Here is a 24807-nt window from a genome sequence, read left to right on the forward strand (position 1 = left end):
GGGGCCGGCGGCTGGGGGCGGCCGTGCACAGCATGGGCGGCCCGCGGGCCTGGGCGCTGCTCTGCCTCGGACTGCTGCTCCCAGGAGGCGGCGCCGCGTGGTCAGTCGGAGGCACCCCGTTTTCTGGACGCAGGTAAGGGCTCCCCGAACCCTGTGCCTAGCAGGCCAGCGCGAGAGTCGGGAGTCTGGGCACACACACCCCACCACTTCCATGCACTCTCAGGTTTAGGAAGACGACCTGCGTCCTCAGTGCCAGATTGGTTTGAGACAGGGACCTGAGCCACCCATCTACTTGGCCATCTGGCCAAGGCTGTTCGGATTCCAGAGTCCACCGATGTGTCTGGAGCTTGCAGCGGCCCCTACTTCCTCTCCTTCAGCCCCAGTTTACTACAGGGGGAGGAATGAAAGGACTTGTCACTCCAGGCCCAAGGACCCCACCCCCTGCATATGGAAAACGTCCAGCACACCCCTTAACAACACTTGGGGGACTTTCTCCCCTTTTCCTTGCTCCCTGATTTTTTTTTTCTTTTAATACCCTGGCTATTTATGACCCGTAGAGGAAGGACTGGGGTGGAGACTCAGCCCAGTGGGTCAGTGTTAGAGGTTCTCCAGGGGCCTGGCATTTCCACAGACAGGGACAGAGCACTTGATTTCTCTGATGCTCTTCTAACAGCTAGGAACATTATTTCTGCCAGACTTTATGGAGTGTCTCCCGGGATCTGGTGCTGTGGAAAAGCCCCTTTTTAGGCAGGGTTATCTTTAAGACTGAAGAAGATAGAGAAAAGTGCCCCCACTCAACAGATAAGCAGACTGAGACCAGAAAAATGACATGCTCATCCAGGCACATGAGCTTGCAAAGCTGGATTCAAATCTGTCTTTCTGGCTTTGGTGACAGTGTTTGAACCTGCTCCAGCCCCTGGTTGGCCTGCAGCCCCTGCCCAGGTCCACTTGGGAGGACCAGCCCCCTTTGTCCAAGGCAGACAATGTGGACTAGCTAGGCCCCTTCAGGGCTTTTCATCCTGTTCAAAGGCCAGCCTGACTCCCGCCTCCTGAGGCCTCACTTCTTTAATTCTTTTCAAAAATTCCTCTTTCTCAATGGTAAGGGGCCAGCATGCCTCTGTTGGACTAGCAAAAGCAGGTGATATGGACAGGCCTAGAGGAGCTGGCCCAGCATCAGAGGCCAAAAGAGCAGTTTTCTGACACAGAGCCATCACCTACTATGTGCTGGCCAGCGCTGGCTTGGATTAGGCACTTTTTCTGCATCCCTGACCTCCAGAATCTTTGCACCTTCCATTTGAGCCGTGCTTTTTTAAATCCCTATTTCATAGAGCAGAAAGCCAGAGTGCTGCAAGGGATATGATCTGCCCAGTGCAGGAGTGTGTGACCTCAGGGGTGCCACGATAGACTTCCCAGTCAGTCTCATGGTGAGGATGCAAAGAGTATAAGCGCTGGCCTTCCCTGCAGCCCGTCTAGGCCTGGCTTCCCAAGCTGGGCTCCTTTCACCCACAGTCCCCTGGGTAGGAACAGAACTGTAAATGTGGGCAGGTATCCAGTAGTCTTCCCTGGGGACTGACGTCTCATCTGTTAACACAGGCTATCACAGTGGCCTGAATGTCACAAAAGCTATGTTGTCACTGTTCTTCCTCCTGTTTTATAGATAACGAGACAGGGGCCTAGATAGGAGAAGAGGCAGTACAACCCCAGCCAAGAAGTTTGCAAAAACCTCTTCCTCCCCCAACAGTCCTCCACATTAGGAAAAGAAGTTGTCCGCTTGGGGGGCTCAGAAAGTTTAGAGGTCATAAATGGGCACTTAGAGCTCTGCCTTGGCACACAACAACGTTTTATTCCTGACCGTCACTGTGGTACAACCTCAAGCAGGTCACTTTGTGGCTACGAGTCTCAGTTTCCCGCTTTGTTTTTCTCACTCCTGCTTGCACAGTCTGTTCTGAGAGTGTACAGCCCCCCGGAGGGACCAGCGCAGAACCTCTCCTACTCTCCTACTGCAGCTTCTGCTGTCACCAGCATTCAGTGGGGGGAGGGACCTGGATCCAGAGGAGCCAATCAGTGGTCCTAGGCTGCCAGGACCTCCCCTTATGGCCCTGTCCCAGCATCAGTGGAGACAGCATGGGGATGTCACGCCCCATCAGCCCTCCTTCCACCCCCAGCCAGGCGCCCCAGGCACCCCTTGGCAGCCAAGGGACCAAAGGCAGAAAAGGCCTTTGTCCCTGGGCAGGGGGAGGCCCGGGAAGGCATCCAAGGGGCCTCCTCCAGCCACAGGAATGTGGTGAGACTTTGAGATTCCCCCAACCAGGGTGCCCCTGGTTATCTGGAGCCCACTGGCTCATCCTTGCCCCCTCCAAAGCCCTAGTCCCTGATCCAGCTGTTTCCTGCCCCTCTGAGACCCCCTTCCTGCCCCTCAGCCGGAATCCCAATTTTTAAAAAAAATCTGGTCACAGTGGCTCTAGAATTGGAGCAGTCACCATCATTGTCACTGTTGCTCAAGCCTCTAACCCCTGCCATCCTGGCTTCCTTTGGGCAAATCCAAGGGTGGATGGGTAGAGAGTTCTAACAGAATGACATCTGCCCGGCCCCTCTCCAGGTTCAGATCCCAGCTCATAGAAACCAGGCAGGTGCCTTCTCTTGGAGCTCCAGTCTCCCGCTCAGCAAACTGCAGAGCCTGACTAGCTGTCCTCGTGAACAAGGGACTGAGCTGGTATCCTCAAGCCAAAGGGAAGCCCACGGGTCACAGCTGCCAGCTGTGGGGCTCATGTCTGACGGTGGCATCACACCCCAGGAGCAAGAATTAACAATCACACGAGGACCGTGTTAAGTGAGCGCTTTGCATGGACCCTCCCTCTGGAGGCGATGGTGCCCTCCCCATCTGCAGATGGACAAAGTGAGATCAGGCAGGGTCAGGGCCTTGCCCGAGGCCACCAGCGCAAGGTGCCACAGAGTCAGGACTGGAGCTGCACCCCCAGTGTGGGGTTCTGGCTCTTGTCACCCCGCCCCCTTCCTCCTGTCTCTGTTCTTTCCTCTCCTTTCATAAGGGCCCTTGGCTCCAGGCCCGCTTGGCTGCCTCCTGCAATTAGCCCCTATCACTGTTCCGGATCGCAGCCCTGGGCCCAGTGGAGACAAAGTCCCTGGGCCCTTGTGGCAGGGCGTAGAGGCTGGTGTGTATGGGGAGGGGGGATGAGGACATGGGGGTGACCTGTGCCAGGCTGAGCTGGTCCATCCTGTTTTCCCTTCTCCCAGAGTTCTCTGGAGGCCTGGGAGGAGCTGAGTGGGCAGAAGTGGGCAGGAAGTGGAGGAACGAGCTGTGTGCTCCCAGCCCCTGCCCTTGCCTCATCTCACCCTCCAACTTCAGCTGGTTCCTGGGTGGCTTATTGCTGCTCATACCCCAGGGAAGGAGGCCACCAGGGCGGCAGGAATGGAGGCTGGTCTCCAAGTACACATCTGTGTCTGGGAACCTAAGGCTTTAATTCAGATGCCCAGCGCCAGTGTTTTCTCTCATTCACTCATTCAATAAACACCCCTGAGCTCCTGTGAAATGGCCCCTGTACTGACCAAGTCCCCGGCCTGAGCACCAGGCTCTTGGGTGACTAATTGCTGCTTGTACCCCAGGGAAAGAGGTCCCCGAGGGAACAGAGATAAAAACAGGTATCTAGGTACCGTGTCCACTTCTGAGACCCTCAGGTTCTACTCCATCTGCCCAGGGCAGATCTTGGTCATTCAGTCCCTCGGCAGACATCCCTGAGCACCTGTGACCTATTCCTGATCTCTGAACAGGCCCTCCCTTTAGAACCTATAAAGCTTAGAATGACTGCAAATGGCTGAGGTGGCCCCTTGGGCTAATCCAGTCCTTCGAGAACCTCAGGTTGATAGGATTTTGCCAAGGCAAAGGGGCAGTCTTCACAGAGGAATCCCCAGTGGCAAATATGAGAGGGGAGAGAAAGGACAGCATGAGTGTGTGGTGGGTGTGAACAGCACATAGGATGAAGGGTGGAGGAAGCAGGGTTTGAGTGCAATGGGGAGCCATGGTGGACTTGAGATTCCATAGCAGGTGCAGGTAACATTAGGCCATGCTTTATGCAAAGCCTTCTTGAACCCTTGGACTGCGGACAGAGGGGTGTGACCCTGCAGATGAGCTTGGACTTACTCTGGGAGTGAATGGGGTATGTCCTCAAAGCTGGCATGGGAGAGGTAACTGATGACCTCCAGGTGGAGGGATTGGCAGGCTGACCTAGAGCTTGACTTGGCTTGAGTGTCTCTGGCTGTTTAAAAGATCTGGCCACCCCGCCCACAGCTCCCTGTCTCTCCAAAGCAGGGGTTTCAAGCAAAGCCATGCTTGTGGGAAATAAACCAGGGGATCAGGCTGGGACCTTCATTGGAGAGATTTTAATTAAAGAAGAAGGAAAAAATCATTTTCTTGTCATCCCAATCACAGGTAAAAAGGACAGCTCAGGGAACTGTGGACAGTGGCAGGCCTTCCTATCCTAGTCCAGGGGCTGGGTGTGGGGAATCTGCACATTGGGTGTTGACCTGTGTGCCAAGGAGAGAATCGGCATTCTGTGTTCTGCTTGGCCTGTCTCTGCCAGTTGTTACACATGAGATAGCTGTGTGCCTGTGCACACATGTGCATCTGTGTACATGGATGAAGGTACGTGGCCCTGTATGTGCTTGTGTGGACAATATAGAGGTCACGACCACAGCCCATGTCCACATGAGAAAGCATGTGCGTGCATGTGTGTGTGTGTTCATGTTCACACACATTGCAAGAAAGTTGTGTCTGCAGCTGTCTGTCCTGCTAGATTTACCTTGTCCTGGGTTTGTGTGTGTGTGTGTGTGTGTGTGTGTGTGTGAGTGAGTGTGCGTGTGTGCGTGTGCAGGCTTACATTCATGCATTGTAGGTACATATGCATTTGTGTTTCCATGTATGTTTGTCCCCATATGCCTCTATGTGTCTGCATTTGCACATGAGTGCAGGTTTGTGTGCCTCTACACACTGGTCAGGAAGTGTTCATTCTATGCCCAGAACACCTCTCTATGTGCAGCTTACAGCTTTCCTTGGCCCAAGTTGCTCCATCCCTTGCCCTTTCCTTAACTCAAGGAGAACTGGGTTGGTCTGGGGACTTCATGAAAGCTGCAGGGTACTTCTAAGCCCCTTAAGCTTGTGCACCATGATTTAAGCATTTTGGGGGAAGAGCCACAATTCACATCAAAGTCTCAACTTGTGTCTCAACCCTCCAAACAACACTCCAGTAGGTTCAAAACCACCATTCTAGGAACCCAAGGCTCTATAGAGTAGGAGTCTTTTGTTGCTGCTATTTGAGTTGAGGTCTTACTGTATTGCCCAGCTGGCCTTGAACTCCCAGGTTCTGGCATGCTTCTGCCTCAGCCTCGTTAGTAGTGGGAACGCCTAATGCGTGCAAAGGAGAGCATCAGCACTCTGTGTTCTGCTTGGCCTGTCTCTGCCAGTTGTTACATGTGCGACAGCTGTGTGCCTGTGCATGACATCACACTGAGTTTAGTGTCCTCAAATGAAACCTGCCCTGCCCTGCCCTTCCATGCTCCCCCACAGTCCATGCCCAGCCCTCAAGGCTGCTATGCCCACCCCTACCACGGGTCCCTCCCTTCCAGACTTTGCTTTCCCTGAGCCCAATGCCTGGAGCGTGCTTCCTTCCCTTCTCCATGTGCCATACCCTACCTTCAAAGCCCATTGTGCCTTTTCCTCCATCCTTTTCCCATGTCCACCCCGTGAGCAGATCCAGTGGCTCCCCATCCTGGATCCTGCGGCTTCTTTTGAACACCTGTCATGCAGAATAAGGTGGTAATCTATGCCTGGCCCCTTCTACTGGTATGTGAAAGGACAGAACCTGTCTCCCCAATCTTTGCATTCACTCTGTGGGACTCCAGGGCACACAACAGGTGTAGTGTCCTAGCTTAGAGGACAAGTGTCTTCAAATGACAGCTAAAACCAGGTTGCATGACACATGGAGAGCACCTACTGCATGCTAAGAGTATTTACATCATTCTTCTCTGGTGAGCCAGAAAAACACTTCGTCATTTCTTAGATGGGACTCTAAGGCTTGGGAAGGTGAGCTGTATTAGAGTCCAGGAACATGGACAGGCTGGCCTAGCCTCTGACTCCTGCCCAGAAAATTCAGTTCCCATCTCCTTTCCATCTCACCAAGCCATGGTCTGTGGCTCTGTGAAGGTGCCAGCCTGGGAACCTGCTGACCCTGGGCTCAAGGTCATGAAGGAAGGTCTGGTGGTGTGGGGGAGCCCCAGCTAGGAAAGGTCACCTGAAACCATCCCTCCATCCTGGCCCCAGCCAAGAACACAGGGCCTGTGACCCCGTGCGGGGCTGAGGGCTGCTGAACACCTGGAATGTTCCGGCCATCACAGAGCCTCTTAGTCCCACTGCAGTGCAATTCCCGAGCTGCTGCCCTCCTCCCCCCAGCTCATCAGAAAGAAAAACTCCTAGGCTGGAACCCGAATGTAAGGACAGTGGGACCGTGCGGAAGTCCCTCAGTCTCTCTAGGCCACTAGAATCAAGCCAGGAGGAAAATAAGCCTGGGCAAAGGCTGGGGCTGGGGGGCGGTAAAAGTGGCAGAGGGAACAGTTCAGTATGGCCCATGAAGCAGCAAGAGGTCAATAGGGTTCTTAGCCAGCCAACCATGACACAGGTGACAGGTGCTTACTGTCACACTACTGGAAGCAGCTCAAAACTAGGAACAGCCTACATAGCTGTGGGACCACCAGGCATACGCTGTAACAGAACCCAGTGTCTGTGTGCTGGCCTGACAGCCAGGTGTCACATTTGGTTGGGGAGGGGCTTAGACCAAGAGTTACAGAACAGCTACCTTTCTATTAACATGAAAGAGGGAGGGGAAGAAGCAGAGATAGAAAGCTGAAGCAGACAACTGTACTTAGAGAAAAAAAAATTACATTGTCATGAAACTGCCACCTCTTGGAGCAAGGAGAGCTATCTGTCCCTCAGTTCTGTCCATTGTTGGCACTACAGCAGACTCTGTTCTTTATTCCATTCTCACCAGGATCTGTGTCTAGGCCTTGCACATATTGGCACATTTGAATTTTCCCACCCTATTAGGAGTGCCATTTCACAGTTGGGAAGACTGAGGCTTTCATGTCTAGGACCTATCCAGAACATTCATGATTTGATGCTCAACATAGGTCTGTTTGAAACCAGTTTTCCCCTTTAACCCCAGGCTGGAAATGATGGTCCTAATGAGTAGTGGAGGGTTTTGTAAGTTTTAAAGATGTATTTCTGGGATCTATCTTCCAGAGGCCTCAGACAGGCAGAGTAGGAGGTAGGAAAAAATGGTGGGTTAGGTGGGGCAAGGTTGGAAGGAAGAGAGATTGGGGTGGATGGCCCTGGTAAGGAGGTACTGACCCCTGCAATTCACCCCTAAAGGCTTCCTGAGAGCCCCCTGCTTGGCCACCTTCTCTAGGATCATAGAATTCACCTGAGTCACAGGCTGTACAGATTATACCAAAAAGGGGCAAAGAACACTGAAAGCCCAAGGGTCTCTCTAACTCGGGACTTGGGGCTGCTGGGAGGACTCAGATCATCTCACCCATCCTCCCAGAGCACTTGGTAGGGGGCTGCACCTGACACCTAAACCTCCTCACTTTGCATCTGTTTCAGGAACTGGTGCTCATATGTGGTAACCCGTACCGTCTCATGCCATGTGCAAAATGGAACATACCTTCAGCGCGTACTGCAGAACTGCCCCTGGCCCATGAGCTGCCCAGGCAGCAGGTATGTGAGCCATGGTGGAGGAGGCTTTCCTGGTAGTAGAGTTGCCTAGGGATAAAGGCTGGGCCCCCAGGAGAGGCAGCATTGTATCAGAAGGAAACCCCCAAGGGCTTCCTGAGGGAGAAAGGGAGAAAGGAAAGTCCTGCTACAGAGCAGCGTATACCTGTATTCCTTCTCTTGGTGAGTATCACTGCCAGGCACCAGCCAGCCCAGCCTTCAGGTGGTTTCCAGAACCTATGAGCTGAAATCCTAGACTACAGGAAGAGAGGGATCGCAGAGGGGCTTGAAGGTAGCAGAGGCTCCGGCGGGCTCTTCCCCGTGGACATTGAGGACAGTAAGAAAGGTGGTAGAAGACCTTGTCTGAACTGGACACATTTTCAGCTACAGAACCGTGGTGCGACCCACATACAAGGTGATGTACAAGACAGTGACCACCCGTGAGTGGAGATGCTGCCCTGGGCACTCGGGAGTGAGCTGCGAGGAAGGTAGGATGTTTGGCTATTGCATGAATCCTTGTGATGGTGGGTCAGGCACCTGCTGCCCAGCACGTGCACAGTACCATGCATACAGGAGCCCACTGCACAGACCTGCTAGGCATGGTGGACCTCAGATGCAGTCAGGACCTGCTGTTCCCTCATGGTTGCCACTTGCTTCTCAGAGATACCCATAACCTTAGGAAATATTTCCTACTTGTTCAACTGCTCACATGTGAAGTCACACCATCCTAATGTGTTCTGTTAGTTACCTGGCACTATAACAAAATACCTGAGATTAAAAAAAAAACTTAACACAGCAAAAAAGGTTTATTTGGCTGACATTTCATTTGGTCTATAATTGTTTGGCTGTGCAGGTTTGGACCTGTGGCAAGGTACCACATCTTACATGGAGCCTATTTTGTGGCCAGGAAAAAAACAAAAAGGACAGTGAGCCACAGTCCCTTAGTGCCCTTGGGGGTAGACATGTGCCCAGTGAACCAAAGACTTCGCTTTAGGCCTCACCTCTTAAAGGTACCACCACCTCCTAAGAGCACCTACCCAGGGAACAAGCCTTTTATCAACATGACTTTTTGAGACATCATAGACCCAAACACTGACACCTGGGGAACCCTCTGGATGTTTCCATGGGGCATGGTAACAAAACACATGAAAGCAGAGGTCAGTCACCTTAGTGGTCAGAGAGTAGAGATGGTGGGGTTCACTTCGCAGGTGATGCACTACTATGTGGCAGTGGCACTATTCAAGCCCTGTCTGCCTAACTCCGTTTACTCAAGGCCTGGTACCCAGTGAGGCCTCCCTGGAGCCTGGGCTCCCTCTTCCCTGGGAGTCCATCCATTCTTTGCCAAACTTGACAGCCATCTGGGCCACTGTGACTCTCACTGCCTGGCTGATCCCACAAGTGGCAGATCCGGGGCACCAGGAGCTGAGCGCACAGAACAGTCCTAAAGGGACTGAGCTGACTGGAACCAACCTGAGAAGCTGACCCACAGGCACCTCCTGGACAGAGGCACTCAGGGGCACAAGCAGCCAGGAATGAGACTGTCAGTAACAGGGTGTACCCTGGTTCCAGAAGCAGGGACATGGGAAAATGTGGCCTTCTGAGACAAAGAATCTTGGTGCTAGCAGAAGGCGCTGCTTCTAGCTTATTTTAGGACTTACAACAGCCCGCTTTACAGATGGGACAGCTGAGGCACAGAGGCAGAGTCAAGGGCCCAGAGTGACACAGGATTAGGTGGGGGACAGAACTCACCAAGAAGTGGGGAAGGGAGGGCTCTGGGAGTTCTGATATGGAAAAGAGTCTCCAGTAGAGCTCAGGAACCAGATGACTGGAAGGAAAGGGGCGTCCTTGTGCCAAGCAGCCCAGCAGAGAGGCAGCCGTGGTGTTGTATGAGAAGCTGGGAGCCTGAAGCAGCACCCTGTCCTCCCTGGTGGAGAGGAGGCAGAGGACTAAGGGGCGAGGGGAGGACAGCCAGTCAGGAGGAGTGGCTGCCAAGGAGGCCCAGGGGAGCCATGGGTGACCCCCAGGTGTGGGGCCCAGCCAGAGGCTCCTCTGTCCCTAGGGACAGCCCAGTCTCTCAGGCCCTCAGGAAGTGTGGCCTTGGATCCAGCTGCTGGAGCCCACGTGTCCAGGGCCTGTGCTGAGAGCCTGGGGCTCTGCCACTGGTGAGGCAGGGGCAGGGCTGGGCCGGGCCAACCCTGAAGGCTGCTGGCTCCCTCTGCAGGGCCTTCACATCCCAGCCTGAGGACAGGTTAGCCAGGACTTCATGGGCTGGGCCAGCTCTGCCACACACTAGCTGTGTGACCTTGGGCTGGGGACCCCCCCGTGTATCCTACCAGTGCTGGTGCAGGAGCAGTGGGCCAGGCCCCCGCAGCCCAGGCAGCGTTCTTCCCATGCCCACTTGGAGGGAGGGTGCCAAGCTACCATGTGCACTGTGATAGACCGAGGGTCCCTGGTCCTCAACCTGTGAAGTAGGCCTGTAATTAGAATGGTGCTCAGCGCTGCCACTGGTATGAGATGAAGCAATGAGGACTCCTCAGGTGCCAGAGCAGCCCACAGTGGACACTGTGTGGAGACTGATGGGATAGGAAGGGTTGGAGGGATGGAGTGAAGGAAAGGGGGGTGGTGACCAGATGCCCAGACCTGAATATTCTAGAGAACTTCGCTGCTGAGGCCTGAGTTGGGGAGTTGGGAGACATGGGAACATTGCCAGCCCATTCAGGGCTTTGCCCTCCCTCTCACAGTTGACTTCAGCCTGGGCTCTATCCAGTTTCCCTGGCCGGTGCCTGCCTTATGGCATGTCTGTTACTGTGACCTTAGCTCGGGGCCTCAGAGCTGCACCACCTGGGTGAGGGTGGCTAGAGCAGCACGGGGAGCCACAAGTAAGCAGGAACCCCTGTGGTTCCAAAATCTAATCCTATCAGTTAGTTGCACTGTGTTGTCTGACTTGGGGCAACTCATTTCACCTCTCTAAACTTTGGCTTTGTGTGCCCGCCACCTGGGAGTCAAAAGTGGGCAGTCATGCTGGGCATGGTGGCGCACGCCTGTAGACCCAGCACTTGCAGGCTGAGGCAGGAGTATTGTCCTGGGTTTGAAGCCAGCCTGTGCTACATACCGAGACTCTGAGTCAAAGAAACAAAAGTGGGTAGTTGTGACTGAGTCACGGTAGATGCACCATGAGTGTCTTCCTCTTCCCTTCCCCCTCATGCTAGGGGTTCTGCTGACCCGGCAGAGACAGCCCCGCCTCCCACCTCTGAGATCAGCTCCTCTGTTAGCTGCTCAACAAACAGACCTTGGACCTCCAGACTTTATGTTCATGAGACTCGTGGAAGCCAGTCAGGACCTCACTACCCTCAATATGGGGGTGCTCACTCTGTGACAGTGAGGGAGGACAGTCTCAGTGCAGGTTCACGACCACCTATGGGCCAGAAGTATGATGGGCCCCATCATACGTACAGAGAAACTGAGGCTCAGCGGGGTAAGCAAACTGGCTTGGGGTCACTCAGCATATCAGAGCCAGTATTGAGACCCTTAACAGGAGGGCTGAGGCTCTTACCCGGCCACCTACTCATAGAAACAGTGGGCCTCGTCAGAAACAATGGATGAGAAAAAACCAAATCTACACTGTCCCTTGCAGGAGGGGCAGGCAGGGGGCTGGCACAGTGCCAAGGCTGTGGCAGCAGGATGGGACAGCTTCACAACCATCTTTCCTAGGCCCAGGCCTGAGTCCTGAGTGCCCTGGGCTGGTGGGCTCTGCTAAGGGTAGGGCTGCCTTGCCACCCCCGTGGTAACCCTGCTTCTTGGGGTTCTGTGCAGACAGATCTCTTGCCCGTTTGCCCCATTGTCCACACAGCACCTAAACATTTCAGCCAAGTTCCCTCAGGGCTCTGACCTGAGGTCTGTGCTATCTCCCTGCCCTGGACCCACCCATGTAATAATGACAAGGGCAAGGACAGCTGCCCCCAGCCTCTGTCCTGTGCTGTACAATGCTGACCCACCTGCATGGGGCCAGCACATCATGGCACAGAATGTCCAGACAAGAAAGTGAGGCTCAGAGAGGGAGAATTGGTCCTCGTGGTATAAGCACCAGCCTGAGGAGCTGGATTCAGGCAGGCCACCCTGACGGTGAAATCAGGGGTCTTTCCTCTGCACTGGTCTGTCTGAAAACATCCCAGGCAGTGTGTCAGCCTGTCTCAGCTCCACTAGAAGCAGGGATCAGGGCCCACCCTCTTATCTTCATGGGCCCCAGGAGGCAGGCTGCCTGTGTTTCCCCTTAACCAGTCCACTTTTCTCAGCCTAAGTGTCCCTTTCCCATCCAGGGACCCCCCACAGCCCTTGTCCTCTGGGATGTTGGCCTGGGATTACACAACCCCAAAGCCACAGAAGGTTCCAGCCAGTGCTTTCACACACACACACACACACACACACACACACACACACACACACACACCATGCATTCAGCTGCCAAGCATGAGCCCGGCCTGCCCTTTGCAGATTCAGAGTCCCAAGGATTATGCTGAACCCGTCATCTGTGCCCACAACTGTCCATCCCTGCTCCCATCTGGGGAGCTCTGCAGTCCCCTACTTCCCTGCCCACCCAGCAAGGATGACTGTCCTGCCCATTGTCCATCACTCCAGCTCTACCTTCCCTCCCTCTTACCCTTTTCCCACCCATGGCCTTGGCAGCTGTTGTCCCTCCTGTCTATCACTTTCTGGGTGCTCCTATCAGCCTCAATTGGCCCCCGCCCTACCCATGTTACTGCCGTAGCTCCAGTGCCTGGCACAGTCTGATATAAGCTAAGGGCACAGGATGAAGGGGAAACCATCCACTACAACGAGGGGCCAGGCCAGACATAGACCAAGTCTTCCCAGAGGCCTCCCGAGCAGGTTTCCTTTCCAGGTGGCTCTGACCCTGGATCAAGTCACCAGCTGGCCAGCAGTAAATATTTACATTTGCAAAGCAAATTCCCACAGAAGACCTGGGCTGGGGCTGGGGCAGCTGCATCCCTGTGGCCTGTAGTCACTGAATTGTGCTGACCCAAAGGTGGAGGGAGTGACATAAACAAGGGACCCTTCCCTTGGCTTCTCTCATGGAGGGAAAAATACAGGGGTGAAGCTCAGGGATTCTCAAACTTCTCACAGCTCCATTTCTAGTTTAGGGCAGGTTAGGCATCCAGTCCCCTACATCCTGCTGTGTAGAGAGCCCAAGCCTGTTTCCTGGGCTTCAGTGTTTTTTGTTTGTTTTGTCTCTCAGTACTGGCGACTCAACATAGGCCCTTCACACTGAACTACATCCCCAGGTTTTCTTTTTAGTTTGAGACAGAGTCTCAATAAGTTGCCCAGGCTGGGTTCAAACTTGTGATTCTCCTGCCTCAGCCTCACAGAGAGCTGGTATTAAAGAGTATACTATTCTGCCTGGCTCTTAATGTCTTCTGTGCCGTGAGATGCCATAGGAATCCAGCAAGAAAGCATGGCACTGGGCAGAAGTGTGGGGCTGCTTTAGGGGGCACAGAACTAGAAACTAAGGAGAGCATTGGCCCTTGGAAGGTCAGGACAGAGTAATGAGAGTGTCAGGGGGGGGCCTTTGGTACTGGTGGGGAAGCCCTGATCTGTCCAGGAAGGCTTCTAAGGAGATGGCATGGGAGCCATAGCTCTAGGGATTGCAGGAGGGCATGGTGCTTGCATGTAGGGTGGTTGGGGGCCCCCCAGATGGTAAGAGGTGGCCTGGGGTAGAGCTTAGGTCTGAGACCTGGGACCAGACAGCAGAGAGGGCAGAGGAGCCCTTCAGGGATGTCCAGGAGCCTCAGATAAGGGGCCTTTCAGGGCTGGGGAGATGGCTCAGTAGAATAGGCACTTGTCTGGCAAGGGGCCTTTCAGCCTGCTACAGCCTTGCTCAGGGCCAGCCAGAGCAGGAGAAATGGAACATGTCTGTCCTACAGAAAAGCAGCCCCCAACCCACAGCTTCTTCCTGACTAGGATTTTGTGTACTTTATGAAGGCTTTTCTTAGAATATGGTTCATCTGTTGCAGTATTTTCTGTCCATTTATCAGACTTTGAGAAAAGTTTGGGGTAATTTTTGTGAATCTTGAATGCAGGATCAACATTTTCCTAGTTATTTCTTGCCTTAATGGTGTTAGGGTTGAGCCCAGGGGCTTTTGCAGCTAGGCAAGCCCTCTCCCACTGAGCTACACTTCTAGCCCTAAGCTTTCTCATAATGGAAATTCACAATTACTATGAGCCCCTTCTATCTGTGTGGCTGGCGTGGCTATGTTTCTGCTCATTTTTCTTGTTCTCTCTGACTCCTCATGAAATATCCAAAACCAAATTGATTGCAAAAGAATTTCCAGCCACAAGCCAACTGTTTAACAACTCAGGGACATCCACACATGACATTAGAACATTTATGGTCCTTTTCAAGATATTTGTGTCTGCCATCCACATTATTTTGCCTTTTATTTCTTTTGCTTGATTGAAATTTATTTTCAGCCCTTGCTTTGTGTGTTCATAAACAGAACTTGTATTGTAGCCCTTGAGGATGCACAAGACAGGCAAAGTCCCTGTCCTGGTGAGGCCAGTGTCCCACCCAGGAGTAAGAGAAGAGGCAGTCAGCTGAAAAACTGCTCCAGTCAGTAACACGTCATGGGGAGGAAAATGCTGTTAAAAAAGGGGGGGGGGAGAGAGAGGGAGAGAGAGAGAGAGAGAGAGAGAGAGAGAGAGAGAGAGAGAGAGAGAGAAAGGGAGGCAAGGAGGGAAGGAGGGAGACCCCGGGGAGATGGTTCAGTGGAATAAGCGCTTCCCTGGCAAGCTCAAGAGCCTGAGTTCAATCACCTGTTCTGAGAAAAAAAGAAAGAAAGAACTTCTAGTACACATGTATGCCTGCATTCAGTGTTTGGGCTAGATCACTTGTAGTGGTAGGGCACTTGCCTAGCATGTGTGAGCCCAGGGTTTGATTCCTCCCATATTGCAAAAACAAAACTATGAGAAAAGAAGCAAGACAGTAGAAGTGTAGCAGGAAGAGCAGGAAGAAGCCAATATCTGCCATCACAAAGAAAACCTAAGTTCACACAGGGCTGGAGTTACAGCCACTGCTTTGGGTCACCACCCTCACACAGTAATAAAACAAACATTTACATCTTCAACTAGGAGCAAAAAACAATTTCTTTCAGGCACCAGAGTCCTGCTGGACCCTGGGTCAGGTGCCTCCACCACAACTCCCAGAAAAGAGATCAAGCCATGGAGTCAGACCCACCTGGGATCAGGTCCCTCCTGGAGAACTTCATGAATATGACTGTGAATGAGTCGCTTTGATTCTCTGCTTTGTTTCCTGATAGGGGAAAGAAGGGTCTCATTCACTCATCCATTCATTGGCACATGGGAGACAACAGAGGAGAGGCGGCACTGTGATGCTTCATGCCACAGTGTTCCCATCTCTTAAGATTATATGACACTAGTACAATTAATAAAACAGACAATATGTATAGTACTTAGAATTTTCAGGAACTGGCTGGAGAGTAGTTGCTAAGCACAAGTTTGCCGTTGTCTCTACCTTCTACATAGGATGGAGCTGGGTTTCGTGAGTCACTAGGCTAGCAAGGGGCATGGGTTACAGTAGCGTCTCCCCTTCCCTGCCACAGTCCTGGGTAGGAAACCCACCTTTCTTCATCCTCAGAAGAGTTCCCTTCTGTACCTGAGCAAGGCACAGGCCCCTGGGGATTATGTGTCAAGGATGCAGCGGAGCCTGAGCAAAGGCCCATGGTGGGTCTGGAACAAGGCCTGGCAGCCTCCCCACTGGGGGCCGGCCAGACGGACCTGTCTGGTTTGAGTTCTTGGCGCCTCACGCTCCCTTCCTCAACCCACAGCCCAAGCTGCCAGGCCTGTGCCTTATTTGGGTCTCATCTCCCCCTGCACACCCCTGCAGACGACACTTCATGACCTTAAAAGGCAGACCTGGGGGGCAGAAGAGAATGTTGCCACTGCTGGCTGGAGAGCCCCTCCAGCTGCATCCCCGCCGTTGGCTTGGCCATCCTGTCCCTGCAGCTGTGCCGAAAGCCAGAGCAGCCAGGGCAGGCTGCTCCCCTCAGGACGTGGGGGGCGTGGGCTCCAGGAACAAGCAGCCAGCCTCCCTCTGGTTTTCATTTAGAACCGGAGCTGGACCCACTTCAGGCTCTTTTCACCAAAAGGGGCAGAGAAAGCAAGGAGGGCAAAAACCACAGCCTCATTTATTGAGCACCAACTATGTGCCAGGCCCTGTGTGTGCACAGTGGGTGCTGTGCAGCATCTCCATTCTTTAGGCTTCATACCAGCCTGGAAGGGACAAAGAGAGGCCTCAGTATCCCATTTTACAGATGAGAGAATTGGCAGGTACTGAGAAACACACACATTAACAAGTGTCAGCACTGTGACAGAGCCTGCTGTCAACTCTAACCTCTTAACCTGAGTAGCTGGCTGGGGCCATTGGGGAACCCTCTACCCTATGACCAGCTGTTCTCACCAGCCCACCAAGTGTCAGCCCATTGGGTGCCCTGTCATGCTGTGTGACCCTGTGCAACTGTTCCACCTCCCTGAGCCTCTCTCTGCCCCTGCACGTCAGCAGCTGGGGTGTGTGATGAGACAAGGACGGCCCAGGCCAGTAGGGTCCTCACCCCTCCATTCCTCAGTTGCAGCCTCCTCTGGCCTCGTGGAGCCCGTGTGGTCGGCCAACACCATGCGGCGGATGGCACTCCGGCCCACAGCTTTCTCAGGTGGGTCCTGAGCAACTTGTTGGTGACTTCCTGGGATGGGGTAGACCTGGAGGAACGCAGTAAGTCCATTGCCTAAGATCCAGCTGGGCCCAGCAGTGGAGCATCTTGTACAGCACCCCACGCTTTCTACTGGAAAGAGCTGGAAAGGAAGGACCCCCAAAAGGGAGGCTGACCTGGGCTCAAGCATCCCAAGACCCATGACCCCTGATCTTTTGCTGATGCAGGTCAAAGCCCTAAATTTTGTCTTTTTATGTAAATTCTGCTTTCCTGAGTACCTACAATGTGTCTGGCTCCAGCCTGGTGCTTTCTACCACCAGCTCATTCAACTTCTCAGCTGTCTATCCACCCCCAGCCGAGGCTTCCTAAACCCCATTTCAGAGAAGAGGAAACTGAGGGTCAGAAAAGAGACATGCTGGCCTGGGAGATGGTTCAGTGGAATAAGCACTTCCCTGGCAAGTGCAAGGGCCTGAGTTCAATCCCCAGTTCCTCAAGAAAAGAGACATGCTTTGCCCGGCCCTTCCTTGTCCTACCCTGCTTTGCCCTCCCCCAGGACCTGAGTCAAGTGGGGACAGCATGAGGATGGCTCGATTGTGGGGCCCTTGTGAGACACTGCTGTGCATTTCCAGTGAGCCCAGGCTCCTCAGGCATGAGCCCAGGGGTGATGCTCCAGAGTCCAGCTTCTGGAGGTACCTCGCTTGGCCAGAACTGTCATCAGTGTGTCAGGGGTGTTGCCAAGGAGGTCAAGGTGCTGGGCTATTCTTGTGTTAGGATCAGAGGGTGGCCTGCCCCATCCAGGATGGTCCCCAGAGCTGGCAGCTCCAGGCTCCATCCCTACTCATCAGAAGCAAGATTTCCTACCCTGGCTTCTGGGAAATGGATCACTTTAGACATGCAGGGGTGCTGGATTCTGCTGTAGGACAAAGAAGTCCACTGTGAAGGCTTTGGAATGGAAGAAACGCACAGGGCGTGGTACTCCCTTAGCCTGAGGTGCTTCTGCAGCCCAGCCCTGCATTCAACTCCTTCCTGGGTTGGGGTCATTCTACATCCATCTACACCCTCCACCCCCACTGCCAGGGCTCTGGGGGGCACCCAGGGACCAAGATTCCTCCATCCCACAGGTTGTCTCAACTGCAGCAAAGTGACAGAGCTGGCTGAGCGGCTAAAAGCACTAGAGGCCAAGGTGGGTGAGCAGCTGCCCTGGTCCCCTCCCCTCAGGCCCCATGGCACCTCCTATCCCTTCCTGCACCCCCATGCTCAGCCATTCTTATTCCCACAGTGCAGCTCTGAGCTGCCGTACTCACTGCCCCAGGGACGCCGTGGACCTGACTGGCAGTTTCCCAGGCAGCCAGGTTCCTGCCTCCTGCTGGTTCCTGACCAGCTCTCTTCAGCCTGTCATCCAGTGCCACACTTAAGAAACCCTCTCAGTCAGATGGCCTGGCCTGTTCATCCTCCAGAAACCAAGCTACTCCCTCCTGTGTGGCCAGGCCCAGCCGAATGCGTGCACACTCCCCAGAGCTTATTGCTTGGTCCCCTCTTTGTCACCTCCCCTGTACTAGTACCATCTACTGATTTCAAAAGTGAATTTGAGAGCCAAGGGCCAGCGCAAGGGCCTGAGTTCAATCCCCGGTTCTGAAAAAAAAAAAAAAAAAAAGTGAATTTGAGGGTCAGCCAGATAGCTCAGCAGACTAAAGCACCTGCTTAGGTAGAGCGCAGCAGCCAGGGTTCCATCCTCAACATGCCATATCAGCCCTGCCCCTAAGGCACATCGAGATGGCAATTGAGACTGGCCGTGGTGGCACGCGCCTGTAATCCCAGCGCTTGGGAGGCTGAAACCAGAAGAATTACTACGAGTCCGATCTACATAGTGAGACATAGATCGTAGATCAGATGTAGGCCCTGTACCAAATACATTAAAAAAGTGAATCTGTTATATATTTGATATCATTTCAAGATTAAAAGGTTTATAAATTGTAAAATACAACAGTATGCAAAGACTCTAAACATGGGAACTTGAAAAATTCAGAAATGTGGAAAACCTGCCAGATTGCCATTTGCAGCAGGTGTCTGTGCCCCCAGACAGGGTGATTGTCACCTTTTGTTTTCTTTTTTTTTTTTTTTTCCTTCCTGAGCCCATGTCTTGCTCTGTTACATAAGTTTGTAACTCCTGGACTTAGGCCACTCCTCCTGCCTCAGCCTCACAAGTACCTAGGACTACAGGCATTTGCTGTCACCTTTCAGTCGTCTTTTTCTTTCATATTTTTCAAACATACAAATAGACATGTATGTTATCTATGTATATTTTGTTCCACTATTCCCTACTCTATTTCATTTCCCTTCAAATTTAGCAAAAATCTTAGAAGTAGAGGAGGCCCTGGATTCAATCCCCAACACACATACACCCAGAGAGAGGGGGTTGGAGGGAGAGACAGAGACAGAGAATCCTGTGGAGCTTTACTAAACCAAGAAAAACACTATATTATTTATGGGATAAGTATAGCAAAAATATGAAGCCAACAAACACCTCCAAGAACAGCCAGCTGGCATTGATGATATGTAATGACTTTTCTACAGTGTCTGTAATGTGTGAATTATACAAATTTGCAAAACATAGTCACTTCTCAGGGCTGCAGATATAGCTAAGCAGTGGAGTACTTGCTTAGCATGTTCGAGGTCATGGGATCTTTGGGGGAGGGCCGCACACTTCTGATGAAATTTCTGGGCCGTGCAGCCCAGGTCTCCACTTCCAGCTGGGCTCTACTAGCACCGTGGGCTTTGCACCACCTACACCAGGGCCACTTTGCCGGCCTGTCTCTGATGAGTCCCTGGCACCCATTATCCTGTCTTCCTCTTCCTCCACAGGTGGCTGTACTGACTGTTACCGAGCAGGCAATGCCCCCAACCCTACCTACCCCTGAAGACCCTGCCCCACTCTGGGGCTTCCCGGCTGCCCATGGCAGCCCTGGAGATAGAGGCCTCCAGGGTGAGTGGATCAGGTGGGAATCACTCCCATGTGGGAATCAGGGCAGTAAGAATCTGGTCCCCATTCTGTGAATTACCTGCCCTACCCAAGGCCTCAGTCTTCTCATCTCTCCAGTAAACCTGAGAGAACAGTCTTGGGCTTCTGAGTCCTGGAGTCTTGAGAGGCCAATCAGCCCCAGTAGACCCTGACAGTGTGGAGCTGCAGAAGTGGTCTCTGGGTGACTCGCCCCTCCTCCAGTCCCCAAGGGACATGACCCTTTCATACCCCCTCACCCCAGGGCTACCAGGAGTCAGAGAGACTGCAAGGGCCCCACTGCTCCCTCGAGATGGTAGGTGCTGGCTGAGGGGTTGGGGTGCGGGTCTAAATAAAGTCCAGATCTGCCAACCTCATGTTCTTTACCTTAGACCGAGTGGGTATGCGGGGGCTGCCTGGCCCCACCGGCCCCAAGGGAGATGCAGGCAGCCAGGGCCCAGCAGGAATGAGAGGCCCGCCTGGTGAGTGCCCAGAATGATGCCCATTCCCCCAGCTTCCTTGGCTATCTGCCCAGCCACGTGGACCCAGGCAGGGACCTCCCAACCCTGTCATAGCCAGGTGACCAGGCCCCTTTCACCCAATGACCTCTCTGCTCTCCACTCTCTGGATTGCCCCACTTACTGCTGGACTCCCTAAAGCCCTCAGCTCATGTTCATTGGCCCACTATGCTCAGCGGGCTTTGAGCTGGATACTGGGGGTTGGGAGTCAGCCCAGTCCTTGCCCACAGGGAGCTCCCAGACCAATGGGAAGAAACCCAGGTAGAAGAGAAACACCAACCCCCTTCTGTGACCAGGGTTCCTATGGTAGGTGATGGTGGGATTGGGGCCCTGAGAACCCAGAGCAGTGTGGATGACTCAAAGGACAGGATTCTGTATTTGTGCTCCTCATGGACAGGTCTGAGCTGTAGACTTCAGACCCTAGTCTCATGCCCAGTGGCCCAGGCTGCCTTATCCTGCCTCCTATATACTCCCAACTCCTGGGATTTCATTGCAGGTCCACAGGGTCCACCAGGAAGCCCTGGCCAGACTGGAGCCACAGGCATTCCAGGAGAGAGGGGACCTCCAGGTCCACCAGGGCCTCCGGGCCCTCCAGGACCCCCAGCCCCTATTGGGCCACCTTATGCCCAGATCTCCCAACATGGTGAGTCCCTGCAGGGTGTTGGCAGAAGTGGGGGTGGGGGTAGGGATGGGGGAGACCAGAGTACCAATCACCATTGTGCCTGCTACCGTATAACAAGTACCTTCTGTACACCAGCTGTGTCCAGTGTAGAGTACGTGTCACCCAAATATCCAGTAGACGTTGTTCTTTGTTCACAGATGAGGGACACTGAGGGCCAGAGAGAGGAGATCACTTGGTTCAGTCATCCAGCTAGAAGGTGTGGTGGGGGAGTGGCTTCAGATACACATGCTCAGAACTGTCAGGCATCAGCCCCTCCCCAAGCTTGGAGCTGCAGAAATTCAGCCCTTAGAGTGATAGGAAGCTCAAGTCCTGGCAGCAAGAAGTGAACTCCAAGCAGTCAAGGCCACAGCCCAATCTCTGGGCTCACAGAGGCCCCAGTTCCTCCAAGCTGGGCCCTGATGTGCACCTCTGGCCTTCTTCCTGTGCTGCCAGGGATCACAGCATGGAGTGCCGGGTTCACCTCCATCTGTATCAGGTCTTTGGTATATGAATGGGTACCATTCATTTTCTCGTTCTCCCATCCCACCATACATTCCATCGCACTAATTCTCCTGCCATCATTTCTACAATGGGAACAGTGATGATGCCAGCCTCCCAGAGCTCTGTGATAGAACTTAACGATAGATGGTCATTAAGTGGTAGCTTTCATTATTTCACTTGACAGACAACATACAGGTTCAGTAAAGCGGAGAGAGGCTTTCTGAAAGTCACTGGCTAGAATGCAGTGGGATCAGAACCCAGGCTACCCTGCCTTCTGATCGTGCATGGCTAACAGTCTCCCTACTCTCCATCCTAGGGTGCCGTCCATGCTGGCGGTTGCCCATAGGACAGTTGAGGCTGACTTTGCCGAGGTGGCAGGTGAGCACTGCTGTACCCTGCCCAACTCTGTTCACTCACTATCTTTTCTCTTGCAGGGGACTCGTTACTGTCTAACACCTTCACTGAGGCCAGCAGCCACTGGCCTCTGGGACCCACTGGGTCCCCAGGTCCCCCTGGCCCTCCAGGACCCATGGGTAAGTCAAGACCAGGCTTGGTGTGAAGGATGGAATTGGTAGATTGCAGAAGTAGTCCTGTGGCTTTCAGAGGCTGCTGGCAATGTACTCATTTTCAGTCCTGGACATCCTGTCTTATTCCAGGTCCCCCTGGACCTCCTGGCCCCACAGGGGTACCTGGGAGTCCGGGACACATGGTAAGTCATTCTCCAAGTGCTCCTACCCTGTTTCTATCCATTCATTCTTCATTTGACTCATTCATTCAGTAAATATTTATTGAGTGCCCGCTTCAGCAGCACATATACTAAATATGTATTGAGCATTTGATACACAAACCACTTTCCATACATTTGCTCCTTCAGTTCATGTAACAAGAAGCATTATTATTGCCTGAGATCAAGAGAAGGGGAAATTTTGTCCTGAGGATGTGGCCACAGGACAAAATATCTGTGGATTGGGTAGGAACTGTCTGGCCCAGTGTCCCGTTCTCTTAACACTGAGCTGTATGAACTGCCCACTGTGTGCTGGGCATTAGGTATACGACAGCCAGGCCAAGCTGAGACTCTCGCCATCCCCTCTGCCTCCAATCTCCTGCCCAGTCCATCGTACCCCATCACAAGGCTAAGGCCCTGTCTTGTTGCCCAGGGACCCCCAGGCCCTACTGGACCCAAAGGAATCCCAGGCCACCCAGGACAAAAGGGCGAAAGAGTGAGTACCCAAATAAGGGGTTGTGGGGAGTCTCAGGGGCCCTAAGTCAGAAGTCCCAACAGCTAACTTCATTCCTTTCTTCCTCACACAAAGGGAGCACGTGGGGAGCCTGGCCCCCAAGGCCTCACAGGGCAGCAGGTAAGTGATGATATCCACCTTATAACAACCTCTTAAGGGTGCCACAGACCCAGACCCCACCCTGGTTCCACACAACACAGCCAGAACCTCTAGCCCTGCTCTGTGGTCCAGGGCACTTCTGTTCTATCAGCAACTCCCCTGGCCTCTCATCTTCTTGGGGTCAGGCTGCCTCCATCTCTGTCTCTCTGGCTAACCGTAGCTCTATATTTCTTTTGCTCTCTTTCCCCTCCATGTCTCTTTTTGACACTGTGGTTCTCTTTTTCTCTCCACCTTTATAACTCTAATATATTTTTCCACTTCTCCTTTTGCTGTGATCAATTTTTACTTTATAGTTTTTGAACCTTTGCTACTAGGCACATACATGTTTAGGGTTTCAATGTGTTCTTGGATTTTTAAAATTTCATTTAAAAAAGGTAAAACAAAATGTTATAACGAGATGGTAGGAGAATAACAATAGTTAATACATTGCATGTTATCTTGAAAGTAGTTATTCCAAGTGTAAGATACAAGCACAAAAAAATTCTCCAATTGATATGAGCACAAGCCTTCCATTTCTGTGAACTAAGAGATAGTCATAGTATAACTTGCGTTCTTTTCTTCCTTTTCCCTTATTTCCTTTCCTCTTTCCCTCATCCTAGTTCCTATTTCCTTTTACACAATTTCTTTCCGTATGAGTCTGATTTATTTCACTTATGGTCTCAAGTTGTGTCCACCTACCCATAAAAGTCTCAAGTTTGGGGGCCAGGGAGATGGCTCAGTGGAATAAGCGTTTCCCTGGCAAGTGCAGGGGCCTGAGTTCAATCCCTGGTTCCGTCAAATTAAAACAAAACAAAACAAAAAAGTCTTAAGTTTATGCTTCTTTATGGCTTCTTTATGGCATTCTCCATTGCATGAAAATGCCACATCTTTTTTATCCATTTCTCCACTGATGGGCATTTGGGTTGTTTCCAGGATTTAGCTATTACAAATTGTACTGCTACAAACATGGGTGAACGTATATTGCTGTGGTACAATATTTTTAATTCTTCAGAAACATACTCAGAAGGGGAATAACTGGGTCAAATGGGACCTCTTATCCTAACTTTTTAAGGAATCTCCACACTGATTTCCACAGTGGTTGCACCAATCTACTTTCCCACCAACAATGGAGAAGGGTTCCTTTTTCCCCAAAATCCCCACCAGCATTTGTTTTGGTTAGTTTCTTGATGATAGCTATTCTTTCTGGAGTGAGATGGAATCTCAGTGTTGTTGTAATTTGCATTTGTCAAATGACCAATGATGTTGAAATATATATATATATATATATATATATATATATATATATATATATTTTGTACTTATCTGAGAAGTGTGAATTCTCATATGCTTACACGTGTGTGTGTGTGTGTGTGTGTGTGCGCGCGCGCGCCGAGGACTGAATCCAGGGCTTCCACCTTGCTAGGCAAACATTCTACTGCTGAGTCAAATTCCCAGCCCCTCAGATGCTCACTGTTGGATTGGGTCTTTGAGTTTGGGCGGTGGGGGGGGGGGATCTGATTTTTTTTTCCTTTTTTAAATATTTTCTGGATGCAAATCCTTTGTCTGAGAGACAGTTGGCTAAAAATTTTTCCCACTCAGTGGGTTGTATTTTCACTCTGTTGGTAATTTTTTTTTTCTGTGCAAAAGTTCTTTAATAAGATGAAATCCAAGCTGTTAATTCTTTGAAGTATTTCCCCTGAAATTTGGGTTTTGTTCATGAACTCCCTCCTACACTTATGTCTTTAAAATTTCTACCTACTTTCTCTTCTAGCAGATTTAGTGTTTCTGTTTTAATATTTAGATCTTTGATCCATTTGACTTTAGTTTAGTGCATGGTGATAGACACAAGTCTAGTTTTAGTCATTGTTAGGTAGAGAGCCAGTTTTTCCAGCACAGTTTATTACAGAGGCTTTCTTCCAGTGAATATGTTTGGCCCCTTTGTCAAGGATAAGATGGCTGAGTGTATTTGTAGGTGTGTCTGCATCTTCTATTCTGTTCCACTGTTCCTCAGGCTTTTTATCTTTGTGGAATTAATATCTCTATTGCTGGCAGTACTGCCTGTCTGTAATTCTGCTTTGTTCACTACTATAGTAGCCACACTGGTGTTCTCACACTTGGCAATTGCATGGTATACCTTTTTTGTCGTTATTTCTTTCAATGTTGCAGTGCTTTTAAATTGAAAATGCTTCTCTGGCAAGCAGAATACGACTTCAGTCTTTCTCTTTTCACTCTGAACATTTGAAA

General features: G+C 52.0%; 1 protein-coding gene across 6 annotated transcripts in view; it reads left to right on the forward strand.

Moving 5' to 3' along the window:
* The first annotated feature begins 6 nt into the window (after window positions 1-6).
* Emid1 (EMI domain containing 1) overlaps window positions 7-24807 on the forward strand; it is a 59287-nt gene continuing 34486 nt past the window's right edge. For all 6 annotated transcript variants that reach the window (XM_023711765.1, XM_023711767.1, XM_023711766.1 and 3 more), the window contains exons 1-13: window positions 7-133; window positions 7670-7783; window positions 8162-8265; window positions 16432-16515; window positions 17634-17695; window positions 19375-19495; window positions 19773-19823; window positions 19900-19989; window positions 20522-20668; window positions 21622-21720; window positions 21844-21896; window positions 22345-22407; window positions 22501-22545. In XM_023711765.1, the coding sequence (XP_023567533.1) occupies window positions 33-133; window positions 7670-7783; window positions 8162-8265; window positions 16432-16515; window positions 17634-17695; window positions 19375-19495; window positions 19773-19823; window positions 19900-19989; window positions 20522-20668; window positions 21622-21720; window positions 21844-21896; window positions 22345-22407; window positions 22501-22545 (1134 nt within the window). In that variant the 5' untranslated portion in view covers window positions 7-32. The remainder of the gene's footprint in view (window positions 134-7669; window positions 7784-8161; window positions 8266-16431; window positions 16516-17633; window positions 17696-19374; window positions 19496-19772; window positions 19824-19899; window positions 19990-20521; window positions 20669-21621; window positions 21721-21843; window positions 21897-22344; window positions 22408-22500; window positions 22546-24807) is intronic.

This window comes from Octodon degus, unplaced genomic scaffold, assembly GCF_000260255.1.
Source record: "Octodon degus isolate 3935 unplaced genomic scaffold, OctDeg1.0 scaffold00021, whole genome shotgun sequence".
Classification (NCBI taxonomy): domain Eukaryota; kingdom Metazoa; phylum Chordata; class Mammalia; order Rodentia; family Octodontidae; genus Octodon; species Octodon degus.